Raw genomic sequence first — 18,200 nt, 5'->3', positions numbered from 1 at the left:
CTTATTTATTCTTTCTTATTAATCATCTCTTCCTGATTTCAATCCACTTAATCAGCATTTTCTTCAAAATCTTCCTATCATTCTATTTGGCTTTTGGTTTCCAAAACTCACTGTTCTCTGACCTACATATATTATTCTTATATATTATACATAACATTATACATTTTATACATATATTTTCTGTGTGTGTGTGTGTTCCATGGGTCTCTGTGAGGATAATAGTGATGGTCATTTTTCCCAATTTCTTTTTCCTGTGTGTGTTTTTCCCTTTGTTTGGTCTTGTTTTTGTTGTTTGTGGTGCTGGGGGTCCATCTCAGGACCTGTAAGGCAAACCCTTTACCACCAAGCTACACCCCCAGGCCCTACCTACATGGTTTGTTTTCGCCCAGTTGCTTTTTTGCTGTTGTCTGTTTCCATTTCTCTTTCTCTTTCACATGAGGAGCTTCCCTTAAGAGTTTTAGAACCCTTAGCTGACTGCTCAAGACACAGAGTGAGGGGTTTAAAAAGCTGATAGGAAGCTACCTGCATGGTACCTACATCTTCAGACAGGCAGTCTAAACAAACAAACAAACAAAACCAGCCAGTGTCCACACACCCATATGGCTCCCACTTGGGAGAACAGCTAGACAACATTGCCAGACCCGGCTGCATCAGGTGTGGCCCTCTGAGCAGACAGGGCTGGCCTATTTTCCACCTCCCCTGGGGTTCCTCAGTGGCCAGCTGGAGCCTGGGATGCTGTGTCCAAGTTGGGATCCTGGACACTGTGTCGAAGACGGAGCCCTGGATGCCGTGTTGAAGACGGGAGTGGGGGCGTTGGGGGGTGGCTGGCTCCCAGAAGCACCCGCCAGAACCCAGCTGCAGCTGGTGAGGAGCGCCTGTCCTTCAGACCTGAACCAGGGTCAAAGTGAACATCCGTTCTCACAGGGTCTACGCTGATACCATGGTCAGTCTGACCTAACCTTAAAGCGGGTATTAACAGCGGAACAGCGGGCTAGCTGCTGGCTCCCAGAGAGGAAGGCCGAGCCTCCCCTCCTTCCTGGGACAAATAAACAGCTGGACAAAACGACACGATGGCTCTCAAGACAGGGCAGCCCTTCCTGGAAAAGTATAGGACGCAGCTTTCCCTACAGACGCCCACCCTCGCTTTGTCCTCAGCGCCCCTTGGCCCTGAGACCGTCAGGATGTCCTCACCGCGGGCTCTCACGGCCCCCAGGCTCTACTAGACCCTCAGCCCCCTGGCCTCCGCATCTGTGGCTCCCTCCTTCCCTCTGGCTCCCACTCTGCCCCAGGGCACCGCCAAGCCCCGACGTTCAGTCGGTGGATCTAATGAAATGTGGCAGGTGGGGACAGCGGCCAGGCCACGCACACCTGGCAGGGGGACTAGGATCAGGGAGGCAGCGCTGCGTCAGGTGCGCGGCAGGTGCCCCCCCCCCCCGCCAGCCTGGCTGCCACGCGCCCTTCCGCTCGGCGAGGAGCGGCCCCAGGGGTCCCAGGGCGAGACAGCTACGCCCAGGCCCGGCGGGGACCAGCGCGCGGGCAGAACCTGTCGCACCGAAGGGGCCACTGACTCTCCTGCGCTCGGGCGGGCAGCGGCAGAGGACCCCTAGCCCTCCAGGCTCCGCCCCCGCCCGCGGCAGGTTGCTAGGAGACGCCCGCCCGTCGCCCAATCAGCTCACTCCCAAGAGGCCCCGCGGAAGGTGGGCGGGGCCTGGAAGTCCTGACGGGCGGGCGCGAGGTGGGGACAGCGCCGCAGAGGAAGATGGCGCCGCGGAGGCAGAGGGTCTCTGGGCTGTGCGGGCTCCCGCTGTCCCTGCCGCTGCTGCTGGCGCTGCTGCTGCTGCTCGGACCCTGGCCTGCGGCGACCCACGGCGGCAAGTACTCGCGGGAGAAGAATGAGCCCGAGTCGCCCGCGAAGAGCGAACCCGGGGAGGAGTTCCGCATGGAGAAGCTGAAGCAGCTGTGGGAGAAGGCCCGGAGGGTGAGCGGGGGCCGGGGACGGTGGGCTGGGGCGGCCGTGCCAGTCAGCCCTGGCCGGGTTCCTGCGGCCGCAAGCTCTGCCTCCCCGAGGTCAGGTGGGCACCTCTACCTCACCTGCCTTAGGAAGGGGACCCTGAGGCAGCGGGACTTGCAGAAGTCCTGGGAGACCTTGGGTAGAGCTGCGTCGCCTTTAGTGCAGCTGGAGGCCCGCCCCAAGGGTACCCCCACCAGCTTGGTCCACGCGCGCCAGCCTCCTCTGCCCAGCGAGCTAGTTATCCCGAGTGAGGCAGAGCTAGCCGTTGGCCTTTTGCAGGCCTTTGCCATTTGTTCCACCCTACCTCTCCCTTTATGGATAAAGAATTAAAACAGGTGAGGTTGGACACGGACGTTTCCAAGAACAGCAGAAGTCCCCAGGAGCAGGCTGGTGCTGGTTAATTTGAGTGTGGGATAGAGAGAGGTGGAGAATAGGTCAGCTTAGAATTCTTGAAACAAAAGGCCCAGGGAATGCTAAACTGGAAGTTTAACAGGTATCTAATCTGATCTCTTCATTTGGAGATAAAGGTACCAAAGCCTAGAGGGGAAAAGGCATCCCAAGGTCAGCCAGCTTCCTAACTGGAATGACCCTTGGCCAGCCACACTCTACATTAACATAAAAGCTATTTCATTTTTTAGGCATGGGCTCAAGTGTATGAAAATAGTTATTTACAAACTAAGACCCACTCCTCTGGGTCTCAGTCTCTTCATCTTTAAGTAGAAGGAGGTCAGATTAACTTTTCCTTTAAGTAGTCCAGTTTTAGCATTCTTGAGTAAATAATTTGCAAGATAAGAATAAATTCTGGAAGAGAGCAGACTCTCTGGCTGTGGAGGAAGAGTAGTGAGGGAGGATTGGGAGGCTGGCTGCAGGGGACGCTGCAGGAAGGGGAGTTGTGTCCAGTGTGTATAGCCCTGTAAGCTCTTCACAAGATGCTCCTGTCCCAGCTTCATTTCCAGCCAGTGTCCTGAGGTTCTGCTGGAGAACCTACAGAGATAGAGATGGCCTACAGAGATGGCCTACATCTCTATGGAGACAGCACTGTAGGCTAGAGAAACATAGTGGTTTCCTGGAGGAATGGGCCAAGGACACAGTGGGGTTGGATGTGGCAGGATCATCTGAGCAGCAGGGACCAGGAAAGTCTAGAGCTCAGGATGTGTTTTCACTGGCCCCCGCTGCCCACTGTAATGGGTGTGCTGAGCCAGCCACTATTGTCTGGGTGGAATTTCCTCCGCAGGGTGAGGTTAGAGAACCAAGAAGACACTAGTCTGAGTTGGAGATAGTGTTGGGAAAATGTGCTCGGGTGCCCATGAACCCAGAGGCTCCCCTTGCTTTGGGAGCTGGCCTAGGCCTTCCACTTACCCATCTAAACGTGCCCCAGGCCAGCCTCTGCATCTGTCAGCCTGGGTGCCTTTCTTAGACCTCTGGCAGGTCACCTGTTCCCATGCACCATCTCTGGGTTCTCCTGTGCTCCTCCCACACCTGATTTACTTCGGTATCAGGCCAGTCTATTCTCCTGTCTTCTGTGGTCACTGCTGGGTGCAGGCCTTGGACCACATGACCTTTCTGGTCCCTCTAGCCCTGAAATTCTGCAGTCATGTGTGCAAACATTTTCCACTGAACCTAATGGGAAGTTCTTCCAGGGTGGACTTCTGTGTTAGGGCATCTTGTGTGTCTTCCCACTTCCAGAGAGCCTAGTAGTTGAGGACACACTGACTTTTGCTGGTTTTCCTTCTAGACATGGAAGGGTGGTGGTAGGAGCTGTGGCCAGGTACTGAGTCGCCTCAGGGCAGCCAGGAGGATTGTTCTGCTCAGGCCCCTGCAGCCTTGGGTCCAAGGTGGGCTTAATGCTTCTACTCCTACTACTAAGAGCGCTGGATCCTGGGGTGGACAAGGCAGGTGAGTCTGTGGTCAGCTTGAAGAGGGTGTTAATGTGAGCGTAGCTCACATCACTTCTCACCCACCACCTACCCGCTGCTTTAGGTGGGAGTGAGGGATGCTGCAAGGCCCTTTTTGAGTTGGGGTCTCTTTGTATTCTGTGGCAGAATCAGATGGAGCATGGGGGACCAGCGTTCCCAGCTTCGTGACCTTCCTTCGCTGGCCAGAAAGATTTTGTTCTTTCTTATTTGCTTGACAAAAGCATTATGCATTTTTTGGCTTTCTAAATATATGATTGTATCATAGCAGACAACACTATATAGCATGTCATGGTATCTGAGGGTCAGGTAATAAGTGTGACAAAGCCATGTGCCTCACCCTCATTCTGACCCTCTTCTTGAGGAGGTCAGACCCACCCTGAGACTCCTGTGGGGGCGGAGGTGAGAAGATACAGAGAGTGTTTCCATCCTGGGAGACAGTCCATCCTAGCTTCGTACCCTGACTGAAATCACCCCGTCCCCGCTTCCCAAATGTCCCTAAGCAAGCTGAGTCCTCTGGTGTTGTGACACCCAGTGTGTTGCAAGATGGCAGACTCCCAGCCCAGGGCTGTCCTTAGCTATGGGGGAGGGGTGCTTCTGTGGCAGCTGCCATGTGCCCACAGACATCTGGGGCTTCTCTTTCTGAGGAGCAGGCTTCCTAGGTCTGAGTAGCACCCCTGCAGTAAAGGTGCACTGTCACCCTCAGCCTGGGAAATGGGTCTTTAAGCTCAGAGTTCCTATTTCTGACAGATGAACATCTTTCACCTCTGACACAACCAAAGTAGGTGTTGTCCTTAAAGGTCAGGTGTGCAGAGCAAAGGACCCAAGAAGCCCATCCCTGTTGCCAGATGTTTCCATTTCCTCCTTCTTCGTGCCCTTGGAAGGGCCCTGTGTCACACTTCTCCAGGGACTCTGAGGAAAGGGTGGTCCCAGGAGTGGCCATGGCCTTCCTGCCTCCACATGGTACCTGCCACCTGCCAGCAAGCCCTTTATCGAGGGACTGAGCAGCATGAGAGGGTGCTGCATGCCAGCTGTCTGCAGCGGCTTGCTGCTTGGCCAGTGACTGCCTAGCCAGCAACAGCGAGGTTGCCTTGTGGTCAAGCCAGCACGTGGGCAGCACTTGCTGCTCTTTGGGAGTTGAGTGGTTATCTTGGCAGCATGGGTGCTGGGCACACCACCTGCCCTGCCTGAGCTGTGCTCTGCATACCTCTGCTTGGCAGAACACACAGCCCTGGCCCCAGGGGCCAAGGTTTGAATGGACTCCAGAGACTACACATTCTGGGCCTGGGTTTCTGGGGACAGGGGATTGAAAAAGCAGAAGGGTCTGGAAAGTTCCAGAGCCCCACTGACTCCTAGGCACACAGAGGATTCCTGGGTGGTGTTGGGGCTTCCAGGGAGAGTGACAGGCAGCTGGGCAGCTCCCTAGGGTTTGTGCTCACCCTCGGGGCCATTGGAGGTGGTGTCTGAAGGGCAAGTTCTGTCTTTCCATGCTCTGGGCCGCCCCCTGTCTGTCTCCTGGTCGTCAGTTATTTACTCCAGGACTTAATATTTGACAAGAGTCTGCTTTTGTTGTGTTTGTTTATTTTTGCAGTGCTAGGCATTGAACCCAGGACCTCATGCATGGTAGGCACGTGTTCTATCCCAGCCCTAATGGATTATTTTTTGCATTTACTTCTCTTTAACTAGTACTTCAAACTTGATGTGTTAACGTCTAACTTTAAAGAGAGAAAGGAATCCTGAAGTGAGAGCCAGGTGTTTGCGCGTGACCTGCTTGTCTCCCTCCCAAGTAGAGCTGACAGCTGCTGGTTTTGTGGCTCTGAGCACTGTACCTTCAGCCCTGAGCTTGTAGGCAGTAAATGTCAGAGGACAGTGGGCATGTCATGACTTTTGAGAGATTTGGGTGGTAGGTTTAGACACCGAGGTTTGGGCCTGAGAAGAGAACGGGTGACTCTGGGGCAGATGGTGGCCCCCCTGTGCAGTTCCCCTTTTGCATCTCACAGTGTACCCTCCCATGTTCGCCCACTGACTCTCTCAGAGCCCTGGGAAGGTGGGCAGGGGGTGCAAAGCCCACCACAGTTTGCAGGTGAGAGTGCTTGTGCTTGAGCCTTGGAGGAAGGCTGTGGCCCACGTCCTCAGCTCTGCCCTCCAGCGAGGCACCAAGCAGCATTGGTGAATACCTGGACCCTCCCCAGCAGCCCCAGAGAGGGCAGATCTGGCGTGAGGGCACTACCAGCCCTCCCTGCAGAGCAAAACCAGAGCCTCGGGCTGGGTTGTGGCTCAGCAGTAGAGGGCTCGCCTAGCGTGTGCGAGGGGCTGGGTTCGATCCTAAAAATAAATAAGTAAAATAAAGATATTGTGCCCAACTATAACTAAAAAAATATTTATTTAAAAAAAAAAAAAAAAAACAGAGCCTCAGCCGTCTCCTGCCCGCAGCGTCTCCTCCCGCAGCGCTGCCCTGCTGCCGTGTGCCCAGCAGAGGAGACGATGCAGTGTGTGGGGATTAGAGATGGAAACAGACCTTCCATTATTGCTCCAGAGTTTTGTGTCACAAATAGAAAATAAGTAAATGTGGGCTTCGGATCAGAAATAGGGCAAGGGGGAGCCGCTGTGCTGTGGTGGCTGGGCCTGTCAGAACAGGCGAGTCTAGCTTCCTCTCCTGTCTGTCCCCACTCCACCCTGCCTCCATGGCCGGTGTCGCTGCTTCTCTGGGAGCCTACAGATGAGATGCAGCCAAGTCATCCCAGGGTCTCAAGGGCACGCTGCAGATGGGCATCCAGCCTTCAGCAGGGGCACCCGATAGAGTTCAGAGGAGAAATTATTGGACAGGCAGGGCCAGGTCAGAGGGTGTGGAGACACCAGAGAAAGGGGTTCAGGGTCAACAGAGAAGTCATTCCTTGGAGAGTGGGTCCTGAGTGAGAGGAGGGAAGCACCAGCTGTGGAGGGGCGGAAGATCCCCCAGACCCTGCCCCTTTCCCTGCTGCAACCTGCCAGGCAGGACAGGTGGGTTATACCTGCACGGTTGGCTTGCCAGCAGGTAAATGAGAGGGTTATTATTATTTCCACTCCAGGTATCTGGGTTCCCTTTCAGAAGCGTCCTGGGCTCACAGGAAAGCCTGATACACGTAAGAGATGGGGATTAAGGGCCTCGGGAAATGAAGTAGGAGAATCAGAGGTTGCAGTTGTTTTGGAGGACTTGTAGGGGTCTCTGCTGACTGTCCCCCTCCCGTTGCCCAGGACAGGCTAAGCATCTGGTAGGGAGTCCAGTTCATACCCACTGCAGGTGCTCGGGATCTGTGTTCCACGTGGCCTGGCTCTGTCTCAGACATGGCCAGTGTCCTGGGACAGTTGTAGTTCTGCTTGATTCTGGTTTTTTAAATTTTGTTTGGAGGACTGGGGGGCGTGGCTCAGTGGTAGAGCACTCTCCTAGCCTGTGGGAGACCCTGGGTTCAATCCCCAGTACTACCCTCAAAAAATATATTTTATTTTTTGGATTATTTATTTGGATTTTATTTTCTGTAAATTCAGTCTTCTCTGTGGCACTTTCAATTGTTTTTTCATAGTTGTGCAGCATGAGCAAAAGGTAATGCGTTTCTTTACCAGGCCCAGCCCCTCATTGGTACCCTGTTTCCCTGGTGTACCAGCAGGGAGGGAGGGAGAGAGGGTGCCTGTCACAGCAGCCCCAGCCTCTAGGCAGCCGCCATCAGGGGCGACCTCTCCATGGACTGGGATTTCTAGAGCTCGGGCCTGGGTGGAAGGCCGGCTGTCTTTAGAACCTCTTGCCCATGGCCCCAACTCTGTCCCCTCTTGTCTGGGGTCTCCCAGTTGCCACCCTTCTCCCAGGTCAGCCTCGGGCTGTGTCTGCCTTGGTCACACATTGCTCTGTTCTTGTTGGGCAGCTGCATCTCTCTCCTGTGAAGCTGGCAGAGCTCCATGCCGATCTGAAGATTCAAGAGAGAGATGAGCTCAACTGGAAGAAACTGAAGATCGAGGGCCTGGACGAGGACGGGGAGAAAGAAGCAAAGCTGATTCGCAATCTTAATGGTGCTTGTTTTTCTTCTTACAATGGGGGAGGCAGCTGCCCAGCCTCAGCGTGCAGGCTCGCCCCCAGGGGCACCTTGGCCATAGTCTCAGGCCTGTCTGTCCCCTGAGTGCTGTTGGCACGCTGGAAGAGGACCAGGATCAGAGTTCCAGACACACAGATGCCCCGGCGGCTGACGGCCCCTAGCTGCATGGCCTGGAAACAGGTTGGGGACACGGTTCACCCAGGCAGCCCGAGGGGGATGCAGGTCCTCTCCTCAGTCCAACAGGAGACTGTTCCTCCTCAGGCCTCACTGAGGTGCTGACTCCGGTCCCCCCTTAACAGACTCAGGGACGGATATCCTGTGTGGGGTTTTCTGCCTCCAGAGCCAGTGCTGTCCCCTGCCGTCCCTCTCCCTGCTCAGGCCTTCAGAGCTTCACCACTGTACAGCGTCTGGGTGCGCCATGGCCCAGCCTCATTTATCCCATTTTACAGGCCAAGTTCAGATTGTGTATCAGGAACACAAAATCCACATGCAGCGGCAGGCTAGAGGAGACACACCTGAGATGAGTCGGGACAGCTGCACTTCGTGCTGCATGTTGGGGAGGCCATCCTCTTGGGCAGGGCAGGAGCCTGCTGTGGAGTTTCCTGCCCCAATTCCACCCCATCAGAAGGAACTGGGCATGTGTAGGATGGAGGGCCCTGGAGCTGCCAGAGCCCTTCCCTTCCAGAGGAACCAGCCCTGCCCTGGTGGACAGGAGTCCAGGCCCAAGAGATAGAGGAGCCCAGGGCTCCAGGGAGGTGGGTTAGTGACCGTCTCCTCCCTTGCTGGCTGGTGTCCTCATTGGGAGTGGCTTCTTCCAGCCTAGTAAAGTCCAGGCCCATGACCCATGTAGGGCAGAGTTTTCTGCTTGGATGACACTAGTCTCTGGTGCCTGGCAACAGCCTTAGTGGAACTCTGGAAGCTGACCCTCCTGAGCACTCCTGGAGGTGGGTGCTTGCTGATGCTGGCCACTCTCATGGCCACACAGGCCCACTGTCTTCTAGGTGTGGTCTGTGGACCTGCTCCCCATTCCCTGTGCCATGGTCATACATGGTCATACAGCACACCCAGGGGGACTGTGTCATGCAGTGTCCAGACAGGAGCCTGGGATGAGAAATGGGCACAACTGATAGGAGCACTGGGGAACCCCATCTCCACCAGCTCTGCCCTGGGCACCCTAAGGACATACCTCACTGAACTGCCTCATCTAGACTGACAGTGGCTCTTTTGGCAAAGCCCACATGGGCTCTGTCCTGAGAGGGATGGGTCCTGCCTGCACAGCCCTGTCTGCACCTATTGTTCACCCCACACACAGCCCACGGCCACCTCAGGAAAGGCTGGGCTCCGTGCTCTGTGAGGCCTTCTCCAGCCTCAGCATCTGGGATTCCACCTGAGGCAGAGTCCAGCATCCAGAACCCTCCTCAGTCCTGGTTGCTGAGCATAGCCCTGGCCATTTACCTGTGGTCAGGAGTCTGGTGGTTCCTGTGCCGTCGGCCCTGAGCTTGGGCTGCCAGAGCTGTCCAGGGGAGTCGGGAGTGTGAGGCCTGGGGTGGCTGGGCTCTTCCTGGAGCTGGGAGCAGTGGTGGCCTGGGCCGGTCCGCCAGACCTTGGAGACAAGGCAGGCACTGGCTTTCTGAGGCTGGGGTGGCTGAGCCACCTTTACTCAATCAACATTGTTGTTTGTTTTATTTTTAAAGGCAGGGTCTCCTACCTGTGTTGCTCAGGCTGCCCTGAACTCCAGGCTCAGGTGTTCCTCCCACCTCAGCCTGCCAAGTAGTTTGGGCCTGGCTTAAGTCATTTTTAAAGTCCTTCTTAGAGATAAAAGTTGCATGTGATGGAATCCAAATCTTACCATAGGGTTTGACAAGTTTTGCTGTGTGTGCGCCCCAGGGGGACCCCGCCAACCCACGCCCAGTCAGCTCCTGACCACTGTCTGCAGTGGAGTGAGGCGTCTGTAGGCTGCCTAACACTGAGAGGACCAGGGCTCCTGGACTGTAACGCCAGAGTGCTCCTGCTGCGCATGCTGGAGGCCCCCAGCGGCCAAGCTTCCAGACGCATCAAGACCTATGGTCTCCTGTCTGGTCTTTGGAAACTCCCTTCCCCTCTTCTGGGCCCAGAAGAGGGGAAGGGAGTTTCCAAAGACCATATATAGGCTGAGCCAACTGGATGGCCTGTGGATTCCAGGGGGGCCTGGCTGGGGGGGGGGGGCTTGCCCACAGAGCTGTAGTGGCTGAGTGCTAGCATGTAGGTTAAGAGGTCAGAGCCCTGGCTCTAGAGAGCTGCTTCCTGGGACAAGAGACCAGGCCCTATTTGCTCGTGTCCAGAGCACCAAGCCTGTCCACAGTAGGGTCAGCTGTCTGCCCTTCCCTGCTGTGTGCTAGTGACCAGAGGTATGTGTCCTCATGGGGCAGAAAGACTGATGTACAAGGCCAGTACGTCCCTTGGGCTGGGTAGCAGCAGACATGCTGGCTGGCCTCCCCTCTCAGCTGCCCCAGAATCTGCCAGGAGTTCTGGCTCTGCCTTTCCTCTGTAGGTGAGCACATCATCAGGGTTGTCAGGCTCCCTGGTCATTGCCTGACCCCTCAGTGGACTGTCTGTCCTCACTGGGGTTGGTCAGAAACTGGGACAATACCATCTGTCCTTGAGACCCTGTGGCCAGTGGCCCATCCAGGCCACACCTGGTTTTCCCACAAGCCACCTCTGTGTTCAGGAGGACGTTAGCAGGGTGTGTCCACGGGAGGAACCAGGCCTGTCCTCCTGGTGTTCGTAAGCACTGGGGGCTGGTGTGCGTGCTGGTCCACTGCGTCTTGCATGGCCACCCAGCAGCCAGGGTGAAGAGAAAGCAGGCCAGCGCCGCCCCGGGAGTCTCTGAGACAGATGGACTGTTGGTCAAAGAACTGTGTGGAGTAAAACCGCTCCTCTCTAGTTATCTTGGCCAGGTATGGTCTGGACGGGAGGAAGGAGGCCCAGATGGTGCACAGCAACTCACTCAGTGACAGCGCCCAGGACGACGGGCTGGGGGACCCCAGGCTGGAAAAGCTGTGGCACAAGGTATCCATCCGTTTTTCCATGACCGCTCAGACCTGCCCTGATATTAGGGTTAGGGCATGGGGGTTGGGTCTCAAGCTGTCACCCTGCAAGGCCCCCCATCCCTTGCACAGTGCTCACTGTGTGGGGCCCCTCAGGAGAACGCAGCTTTCTTGGGACAGTGCTGCTCTTTGTGATGGTTCTCTCCTCCCTGCAGCTCAGCCTCTGCTTCCTCTTTGGAACATGCCTGTGCTCTCTACAAAGCGATTCTTTTGGCTTATAGCTCTTAGGCTGAAATGTTAAGAACGTGCTTAGCAGCGTTATTAAATTGCACAGGTTAAAACACAGCGTGACTGCATTCTTTTCATTTATCTATTCATGATGGTGCTGGGAATTGAACCCAGAGCTAGGCAAGTGCTCTACCACCAAGCTACCACCACCCCTTGGCTACGTCCTCTGCCTTAATTGGCCTGCAGAGCTGCTGCTGTGGGAACGCACCTCAGCCTGGTGTGTGTCCGTGCCCATGCGCGAGTGGGCTCTCTGTGCTGTCTTGGAAGGCGGTCTACTGGGCTTGACCTGGCATGCTGTTGGGGCTGCAGACCTCAGAGTGGGGTGCTGGGTGGGGCCAGGTGTTGGGGTGTGATGGTCTGGCTGACCTATATCAGGGTGCTCCCTTGCTTTGGCTCTCCTTCCACCCTGGTTCAGAACAGCTTGTCTGGACCCCGCTGATTTGGTTCAGGGATTGGAACTCTGCGCCAGCCTGTTATCCTGGGTTGTGGGGAAGGGGGCAAGAGGCAGATGGAATGGCAAGGTGACCAGCCCTGGGCCCCCCAGGGAAATGACCTTGCTGTGTTCACCAGCCACAGCCAGGAGAGGGAGTAGGTGTGGGGGACCCTCCTCAGGTCCTCCTCTCCTCACCTGGGCAGCATGGTCACCTTGCCCAGCAACAGCGTTCTCCCTGGTTTGGGTTTTATTTTCCTGGGGTACACACCTGTGGAGTCTGGGGGCTTATGGAGGACAGAGGGATGGCACGCCCCACCAGGGGACTTCCTGCTGGTCCCCTTCCCTGTAGGCGAAGACCTCAGGGAAATTCTCCAGTGAAGAGCTGGACAAGCTGTGGAAGGAGTTTCTGCACCATAAAGAGAAGGTGGCTGAGTACAACGTCCTGCTGGAGACGCTGAGCAGGACTGAAGGTACCTTGCCCGCCTGCCCCGCCTGCAATGCCACACTGCTCCATGCAGTGACCTGCCGGGGGCCACCCAGTGCCCTTGTCTTAGGTTTCCACCCAGTTTTGTGAATGGAAACAGGTTTGTTGTTGTTTAATATTTTATTAGTTGTTGGTGGACCTTATTTTTATTTATATGTGGTGCTGAGGATTGAACCCAGGGCCTCACATGTGCCAGGCAAGCGCTCCACCCCTGAGCCATAGCCCAGCACTAACGCTCCACTCAGATGAAGCTTTGGCAGCAGCTCTGTGGCCACCCTGGCCTCCTCTCCCAAGCAAGCAGGCAGCTACTGCCTCCTGACTGGCCAGGCCTTTCCCCCTCAGAACTCCCCCAAGTAGGGACCCTGAGAGAGAGCACATTGGAAGGCTGGTGGGGCTGTGCCGTCTTGGGTGGCCTCCAGGGCTCTGGGTGCACTGACGTCCACCTGCAGTCACCATGGACCCAGGTGTTGCTGTTTGAAAGGGCCCATCAGCTGACATCACTGTCCCCAGAGACAGCTGAGGAGCAGATGCTTCCAAGAGAGAACCTTTGAACTCTCCTAGGGGTGTGGTTTTCGGCAACACAGTGGTCCCAGCGCCAGGCCCCTCAGGAGGCCCTCACCAGGCATTGTATTCTGATTCCACAGAGGTTTATGACAACGTCATCAGTCCTTCTGATCGGAGCCAGGTCAAGGACGACGTCCTACACAGCAAGCACAGTGAGCTGAAGGACAAACTGCGCAGCATCAACCAGGGCCTGGATCGCCTGAGGAAGGTCAGCCACCAGGGCTACGGTCCCCTGGCCGGTAAGCTCCACACGCGACCGGCACCTGTCCACTGCTGCTGGCTGTAACAGTGGAGGGTGTATCTGGCAGGTTGTGTTCTCAGTGCTTGGGGGACTAGCCCACTGGCCTTGGGCCCTTGTCACATGCGCTCCTTGACTGTTAGAGGGGCTGGCCCAGGGTCCGCTTTCCCAAGCTGTTCCGTAAGCATGGGTGCCTCTGCCCTGCCAGCCCCGTCCCTGAAGCTGACTCAGGTGGTGGAGCAGTGGCCCCAAGGCACAGCCCACCCCCAGCAGGCCTGGTGGCTGGCTTATTGCAGCTCTTAGTGAGGGCTGTGTCCTCCAGGTGGCAGTAGGCTGGCGGCTCTCCACCAGTCTCTTCGTTCTGGGTTCTTATCTCACGAACCCGAAGAATGGAACCCACAGACAAGGAAGAGTGAATGCTAATGCAAAGACGTGGGATTTATTGGAGTGGGAAGAAAAGAGGCAGCTCTCCCACAGGATGAGGGACAAGCTCATCTAGGGCTCTACGAAGCTTTGGGTCAGTGTTGTTGGTCCAAGTTCTGCTGACCAGCTCTTGGAAAGCATCGGTGCTGTTAGTTGACCATCAGTTTGAGCTTTCCTGAGTCAGGGTCTGCCCCTACCTGCATGCTCTTGCTGCATATTGGGCCTGGGGCCAGGGGGCAGTGGGTCAGCCACCCTGGTTCACCTTGACCCTGGCTTACTGAGCCTCAGGCCCATGCCAGTGTGGCAGGCTCCACAAGGCACAGCCCATGCTCCCTCCAGGCCACCCCATCTGCCACCCTGCGACAGGGGCTTGGCTTCACTGGGACACCACCTGGAAGGCCTCTCAAGACGAGAGGCGGCACCCAGCACAGGGGCGCACGTGTCCTGCAGGGCCAGGCCCAGCTCCCCTTGGTTTTGTTCTACTCCTGCCATCTGCGTGCCCTTGGGTAAGAGTGTCATCATCTCTCCTCCACCTGGACACAGCCTCCTGTGGAAGTGACAATACCACCTGGCAGATTTGCCATTCCTGGGTTATTAGGAGCCAGAGGGCTTGGCCACAGTGGGCATGGTGGGTGGTGATGCTGACCCCTGCCCCACGCCCCCCTCAGAATGTCTCCTCGTGCAGCTGCATCCGGCCAGCTCCTTGGTTTCTCCTGCCCTTGCACTTTGTCCTCCAGCCCTCTCCCCACAAGCCAAGGCTCCCTCGGGTCCTGGGCAGGAAGGTCAGCCAGGAGGAGGAGTAGCAGGCACCATGTGGCTCACAGGCAGGCCAGGTGAGCAGAGGCTGGTGACCCATGCTGGGCAGCTTCACTGTGTCCCCACGTGGGCCCAGCAGGGTCAAGGAGCCACCTGGTCTGCTTAGGAGCAAAAAGGTGAACAATCCAACCCCCACTCTGGACCTGTCTCTGATGGACAGCCCTGACCAATGCCAAGTAACTTCTGCACAGCCCCCAACCCACACTGCCCCTCAGAGGCATCCAGGAGCAGCTGGTGTTCCAGTCATGGGCAGGGCGGCCCAGGTTCTAAGCCCAGGAGAAGCACCCTTCACCAGGGGCCACATCACAGCCAGTCCTTTGAGTGACAGACCAGGTGCCCAGTGCGCCTCAGGAATGCTCTGAGCGTACCCAGGCTTACGTGTGGTTGTGTCCAAGCCTCAGCTGTGCGATGACACCAGGCAGTCACATACACGTGTGCACACCCTATCCTGGGGCTGAGCAGGCTCTGTGGGCCCAGCCACACTGCCCCAAGACAGGTGGCTCCTGCTGTTTTGCAGAGTTTGAGGAGCCCCGGGTGATCGATCTGTGGGACCTGGCCCAGTCCGCCAACTTCACGGAAAAAGAGCTGGAGTCATTTCGGGTAAGGAGGCCCTGCTGTCTGCCCCGCTGTGCCCGCTGTGTGCCCGCCTGAGTTCCTGTCCAGCTCTGGTGTAGGGCGGGGCCTGCATACTTGTGTGTCTGTCCCCACCTGCTTCCTCTGGCCCTCGTCCCCTGCTGACTTCTGTAGCCCTGAGTCCTGGTTGGTGGCCAGGTGGGGCTGTGTGCACATGAACGTGCCTCTCAAGCCAGCACAGCCCCATGGCCGAGGATGAGCCATGTCTGTGCCTGGGTGGTCTGCCTGGCTGGCCGTGCTGTGAGGAGAGGACCACTGGGGCACTGAGAGGGGAAGTGGCTGGTGTGTCCAGTGGGACAGGGGCTGTGGGAGGTGAATGGGGCAAGGTGTCCAGAGAGGAGACAGTAAGAGGCTGCTCACCAAGGAAGGGGCTCTGGTTCCTTTGAGCCATGGGAAGCTAAGCAACTCCTCACTGCGGGCTGTCCTGGCAGAGCCGCTGCAAGCTGGCGGGTCACCCGAGGTGGGGGACAGGCCTTTGGGAGGGCTGCTGGTGCTAAACCAGGGGACTTTGGGGGATTGTGGGGGCCCACGGAACTCTGTGTCGTCTGAGTGTTCAGGACGTGTTCCGTGTGTGCACCTGGGGTGGGGTGGCTAGGCCCAGAGGGGGACGACTGCCAGCAGGGAGAGCGGTCATGCACACCCGCCCTCGTGGCCCCGGGAAGAGCCCTTAGCCTCCGCGGGAGGGTCGGGTCTGTCACCCTTGGGGAGTGGGCCAGTGGGCCCTGCAGAACTGGAGAGGGCCTTGGCCAGTTGAAGATGGGTAGGGTGACCAGGATCTGGGAAGATGGTGCAGGAGAGGTCGGGGGCTGCAGGGAGGGAGGGAAAGGCACATGCAGAGGCGACCGTGGAAGAGCCCAAGCACCAGGTGTCAGTCTGCAAATGGGGCTTGGGGTCAGTGCAGTGAAGAAAGTGCAGACGGGGACCAGAGGCCCAGGGTGACACCGAGGTCCTCGAGGCCATGAGGCTCTGGTGGGGCGTCCCTCTCCTTTGGAGACCCTTAGCTGTGGCACCATGGCCGCTCCCGCCCACACTGCCCTCAAGCATGCTGCTTCATGACTGCTGGCCACAGCAGCCTGAGCCACTTCCTGCGCTTACCTGGCTCCCAGTGGGACCATCCTTGCCCAGAGACAGGCCCTCAGGTGCCCAGGGTCACATTGGAGAAAAGTGAGTGTCAAAACCTTCCAGGAGGAGCTCAAGCACTTTGAGGCCAAAATCGAAAAGCACAGCCACTACCAGAAGCAGCTGGAGGTCTCACACCAGAAGCTGAAGCACGTGGAGAGCTTTGGCGACAGCGAGCACGTCAGCCGCAGCAGGGAGAGGCACGCGCTGCTGCAGGGCAAGACCCAGGAGCTGGGCTACAAGGTGGGTGCCACCTGGCCTGTGCCTGTCAGCCCATGCAGGGCCGCCCCCACCCACATGGCCACCCCCTACAGGGCTGCAGGGCAGCTGCTCTGAGAGGCCTCAGGAACCCACATGCATGGAGCCTGGCCTCCTGGCCCACACAGTGCAGGCCCTTGCTGGTGCGACCGAAATCTGCCACTGCTGTGTCCTGTCCAAATCTCACCAGGGATGAGACCGGGATGGTGCTGGAGGACCATTGGTGGTGACCCACAGAGCAGTCACCTTCCTCCCCCAGGAGCCATTCCCACGGGACACCCTGGGCAAGCTCAGTGAGCAGGGATGCAAGGTGGTGTGGGCACTGAGGATCCAGCACCAGGCCCCATGAAACCAGGAGAGACTTTGTCCAGGGAGTGGGGCTCAGGCTGGGAGGGGACCTTTTACTGCCTGCAGGGTCTGAACCACAGGGCTGTGCTTCCTCCTCAAAAATCGGCAAAGCCTGATGCAGAAGTGCTAGGAGGAGGGGGCTAAGTGGGGAGGAGCCAGGCGCCCAGTCGCCGGTGCCCATCGCTGCCATCTGAGTGCAGGCGTTGGCGGAGGGCTCTCCTGCCAGGTGCAGTCCTGGCTTCCCTTCCTTCCATGGAGGGCAGTGCGGCCTTGGCTAGGAAAGCCTGTCACCAGCCAGGCCTGGCAGCGCACACCTGTGTCAGAGGCTGAGGCAGGAGGATCACAAGTTCAGGGCCAGCCTGGGCAACTCAGGGAGCCCCTGGCTCTAAGTGGGTTGTGGCTGTAACTCAGCGATAAGCACTTGCCTGGTGTGTGCAAGGCCCTGGGTTCAATGCCAGCACACAGCCATCAGTTGTGCTGGGGACGCCAAGAGGAGACCTTCAGCCAGGACTGATGCTGAGCCGTGGCGGGGAACAGCCAGCAGGTGGGGCTCTGTGCGAAGTGCAGAGCTCTGGGCCTGGAGGCAGGGGACGGTCCTGAGGGCCCTTGTAGCAGTGGGTCCAGGGTGAGCTCACCCCTCGTGCAGATGCAGCCCACCACAGCGTCTCCCACTCAAGCTTTTAAGGACAAGGTGGACGCTGGGAAGACCTGTTCCGCTTGTCAGGAAGGTCTGCTTCCTGGGGGCACGAACTGGACAGTGTGTGATGAGGAGGGCAGGGCGCGGGCACCTATTCAGTGTGCTCCTGGGGTGCGCAGTCGCCATGGGTGTGGCACTCCTGCCCTTCTAGTCCAGCTGATCATGTCCCTGTTTGCAGGTAAAGAAGCATCTGCAGGACCTGTCCAGCAGGATCTCGAGGGCACGGCACAATGAGCTCTGAGAGTGGAAGCCCCCTGAAGGTGCCAGGGGCTGCGGTGGCATCGCCTGCATGGAGAGACTGGCCGTGATGAAGGCAGGCTGATCCCAGGTGCCATGGCAGGGAGGATGTTTCACAGGCCCAGTGGAACCAGCGTTCTCCCTCCCACATCTGGCCTGGCCTCTGGGTGGTAGCCTCCTGTGTCTTAAGCAGAGGTGGCCATCATCACCCTGGAGAGGACTGGAGTCCAGCAGCCAGTCGGACAAAGGTCTCGAGTGCTGCTCGGTGTGGTCTGCATCAGGACCCTGTGAATCTTCCCCTGGAAACATGTACAGAGTCCTGAGAATCAGAGTGTGGTGTGTCCGTCGTCCCATCGTCGCCTGGTCTCAAGGTTTGTGGCCAAGCACTGGCCAGAGCCAGCATTGCTCCACTACTTCAGCACTTCCCCAGGGCCCTGGTCTCATTCTCCTTCTTCCTCTTACCTTTGCAGCCCTGGGGACTTGGGAGACCCTGACAGGTCCCCATACCCGGCTTCAGGGGGCGTGTTCCCCGTATTTGAGCCTGGAAGAGGCTGGCTGGGTCTGGCAGTGGCTAGGTCTCAAGAGTTGAGATCTGTCCCTCTGGAGGGTCATCTAGTCACGATTTGTAAGAAACAGAAGAGGGCGAGC

At 57.5% G+C, this 18,200-nt stretch overlaps 1 protein-coding gene across 1 annotated transcript; it reads left to right on the top strand.

Moving 5' to 3' along the window:
* Positions 1 to 1,715: 1,715 nt before the first annotated feature.
* Positions 1,716 to 17,878, top strand: Lrpap1 (LDL receptor related protein associated protein 1). The gene is made up of 8 exons (XM_077110164.1): positions 1,716 to 1,978; positions 7,821 to 7,965; positions 10,912 to 11,036; positions 12,085 to 12,205; positions 12,864 to 13,022; positions 14,778 to 14,860; positions 16,079 to 16,255; positions 17,494 to 17,878. The coding sequence occupies exons 1-8, from the start codon at positions 1,760 to 1,762 to the stop codon at positions 17,554 to 17,556; spliced, it is 1,092 nt and encodes a 363-aa protein (XP_076966279.1). The 5' UTR covers positions 1,716 to 1,759; the 3' UTR covers positions 17,557 to 17,878.
* The last annotated feature ends 322 nt before the right edge of the window (positions 17,879 to 18,200 follow it).

Source organism: Callospermophilus lateralis, chromosome 8 (assembly GCF_048772815.1).
Source record: "Callospermophilus lateralis isolate mCalLat2 chromosome 8, mCalLat2.hap1, whole genome shotgun sequence".
Classification (NCBI taxonomy): Eukaryota; Metazoa; Chordata; class Mammalia; order Rodentia; family Sciuridae; genus Callospermophilus; species Callospermophilus lateralis.
The sequence above is the reverse complement of the archived record's forward strand: the minus strand, read 5'-3'. Positions and strand labels throughout refer to the sequence as shown.

Bases quoted from the DNA above. Each gene is read 5' to 3' on its own strand.
- Lrpap1 (XM_077110164.1), top strand. From the start codon at position 1,760: ATGGCGCCGCGGAGGCAGAGGGTCTCTGGGCTGTGCGGGCTCCCGCTG. The intron at 12,206-12,863 runs GTACCTTGCCCG...CTGATTCCACAG, and splicing joins GACGCTGAGCAGGACTGAAG to AGGTTTATGACAACGTCATC. The intron at 14,861-16,078 runs GTAAGGAGGCCC...AAAACCTTCCAG, and splicing joins AAGAGCTGGAGTCATTTCGG to GAGGAGCTCAAGCACTTTGA.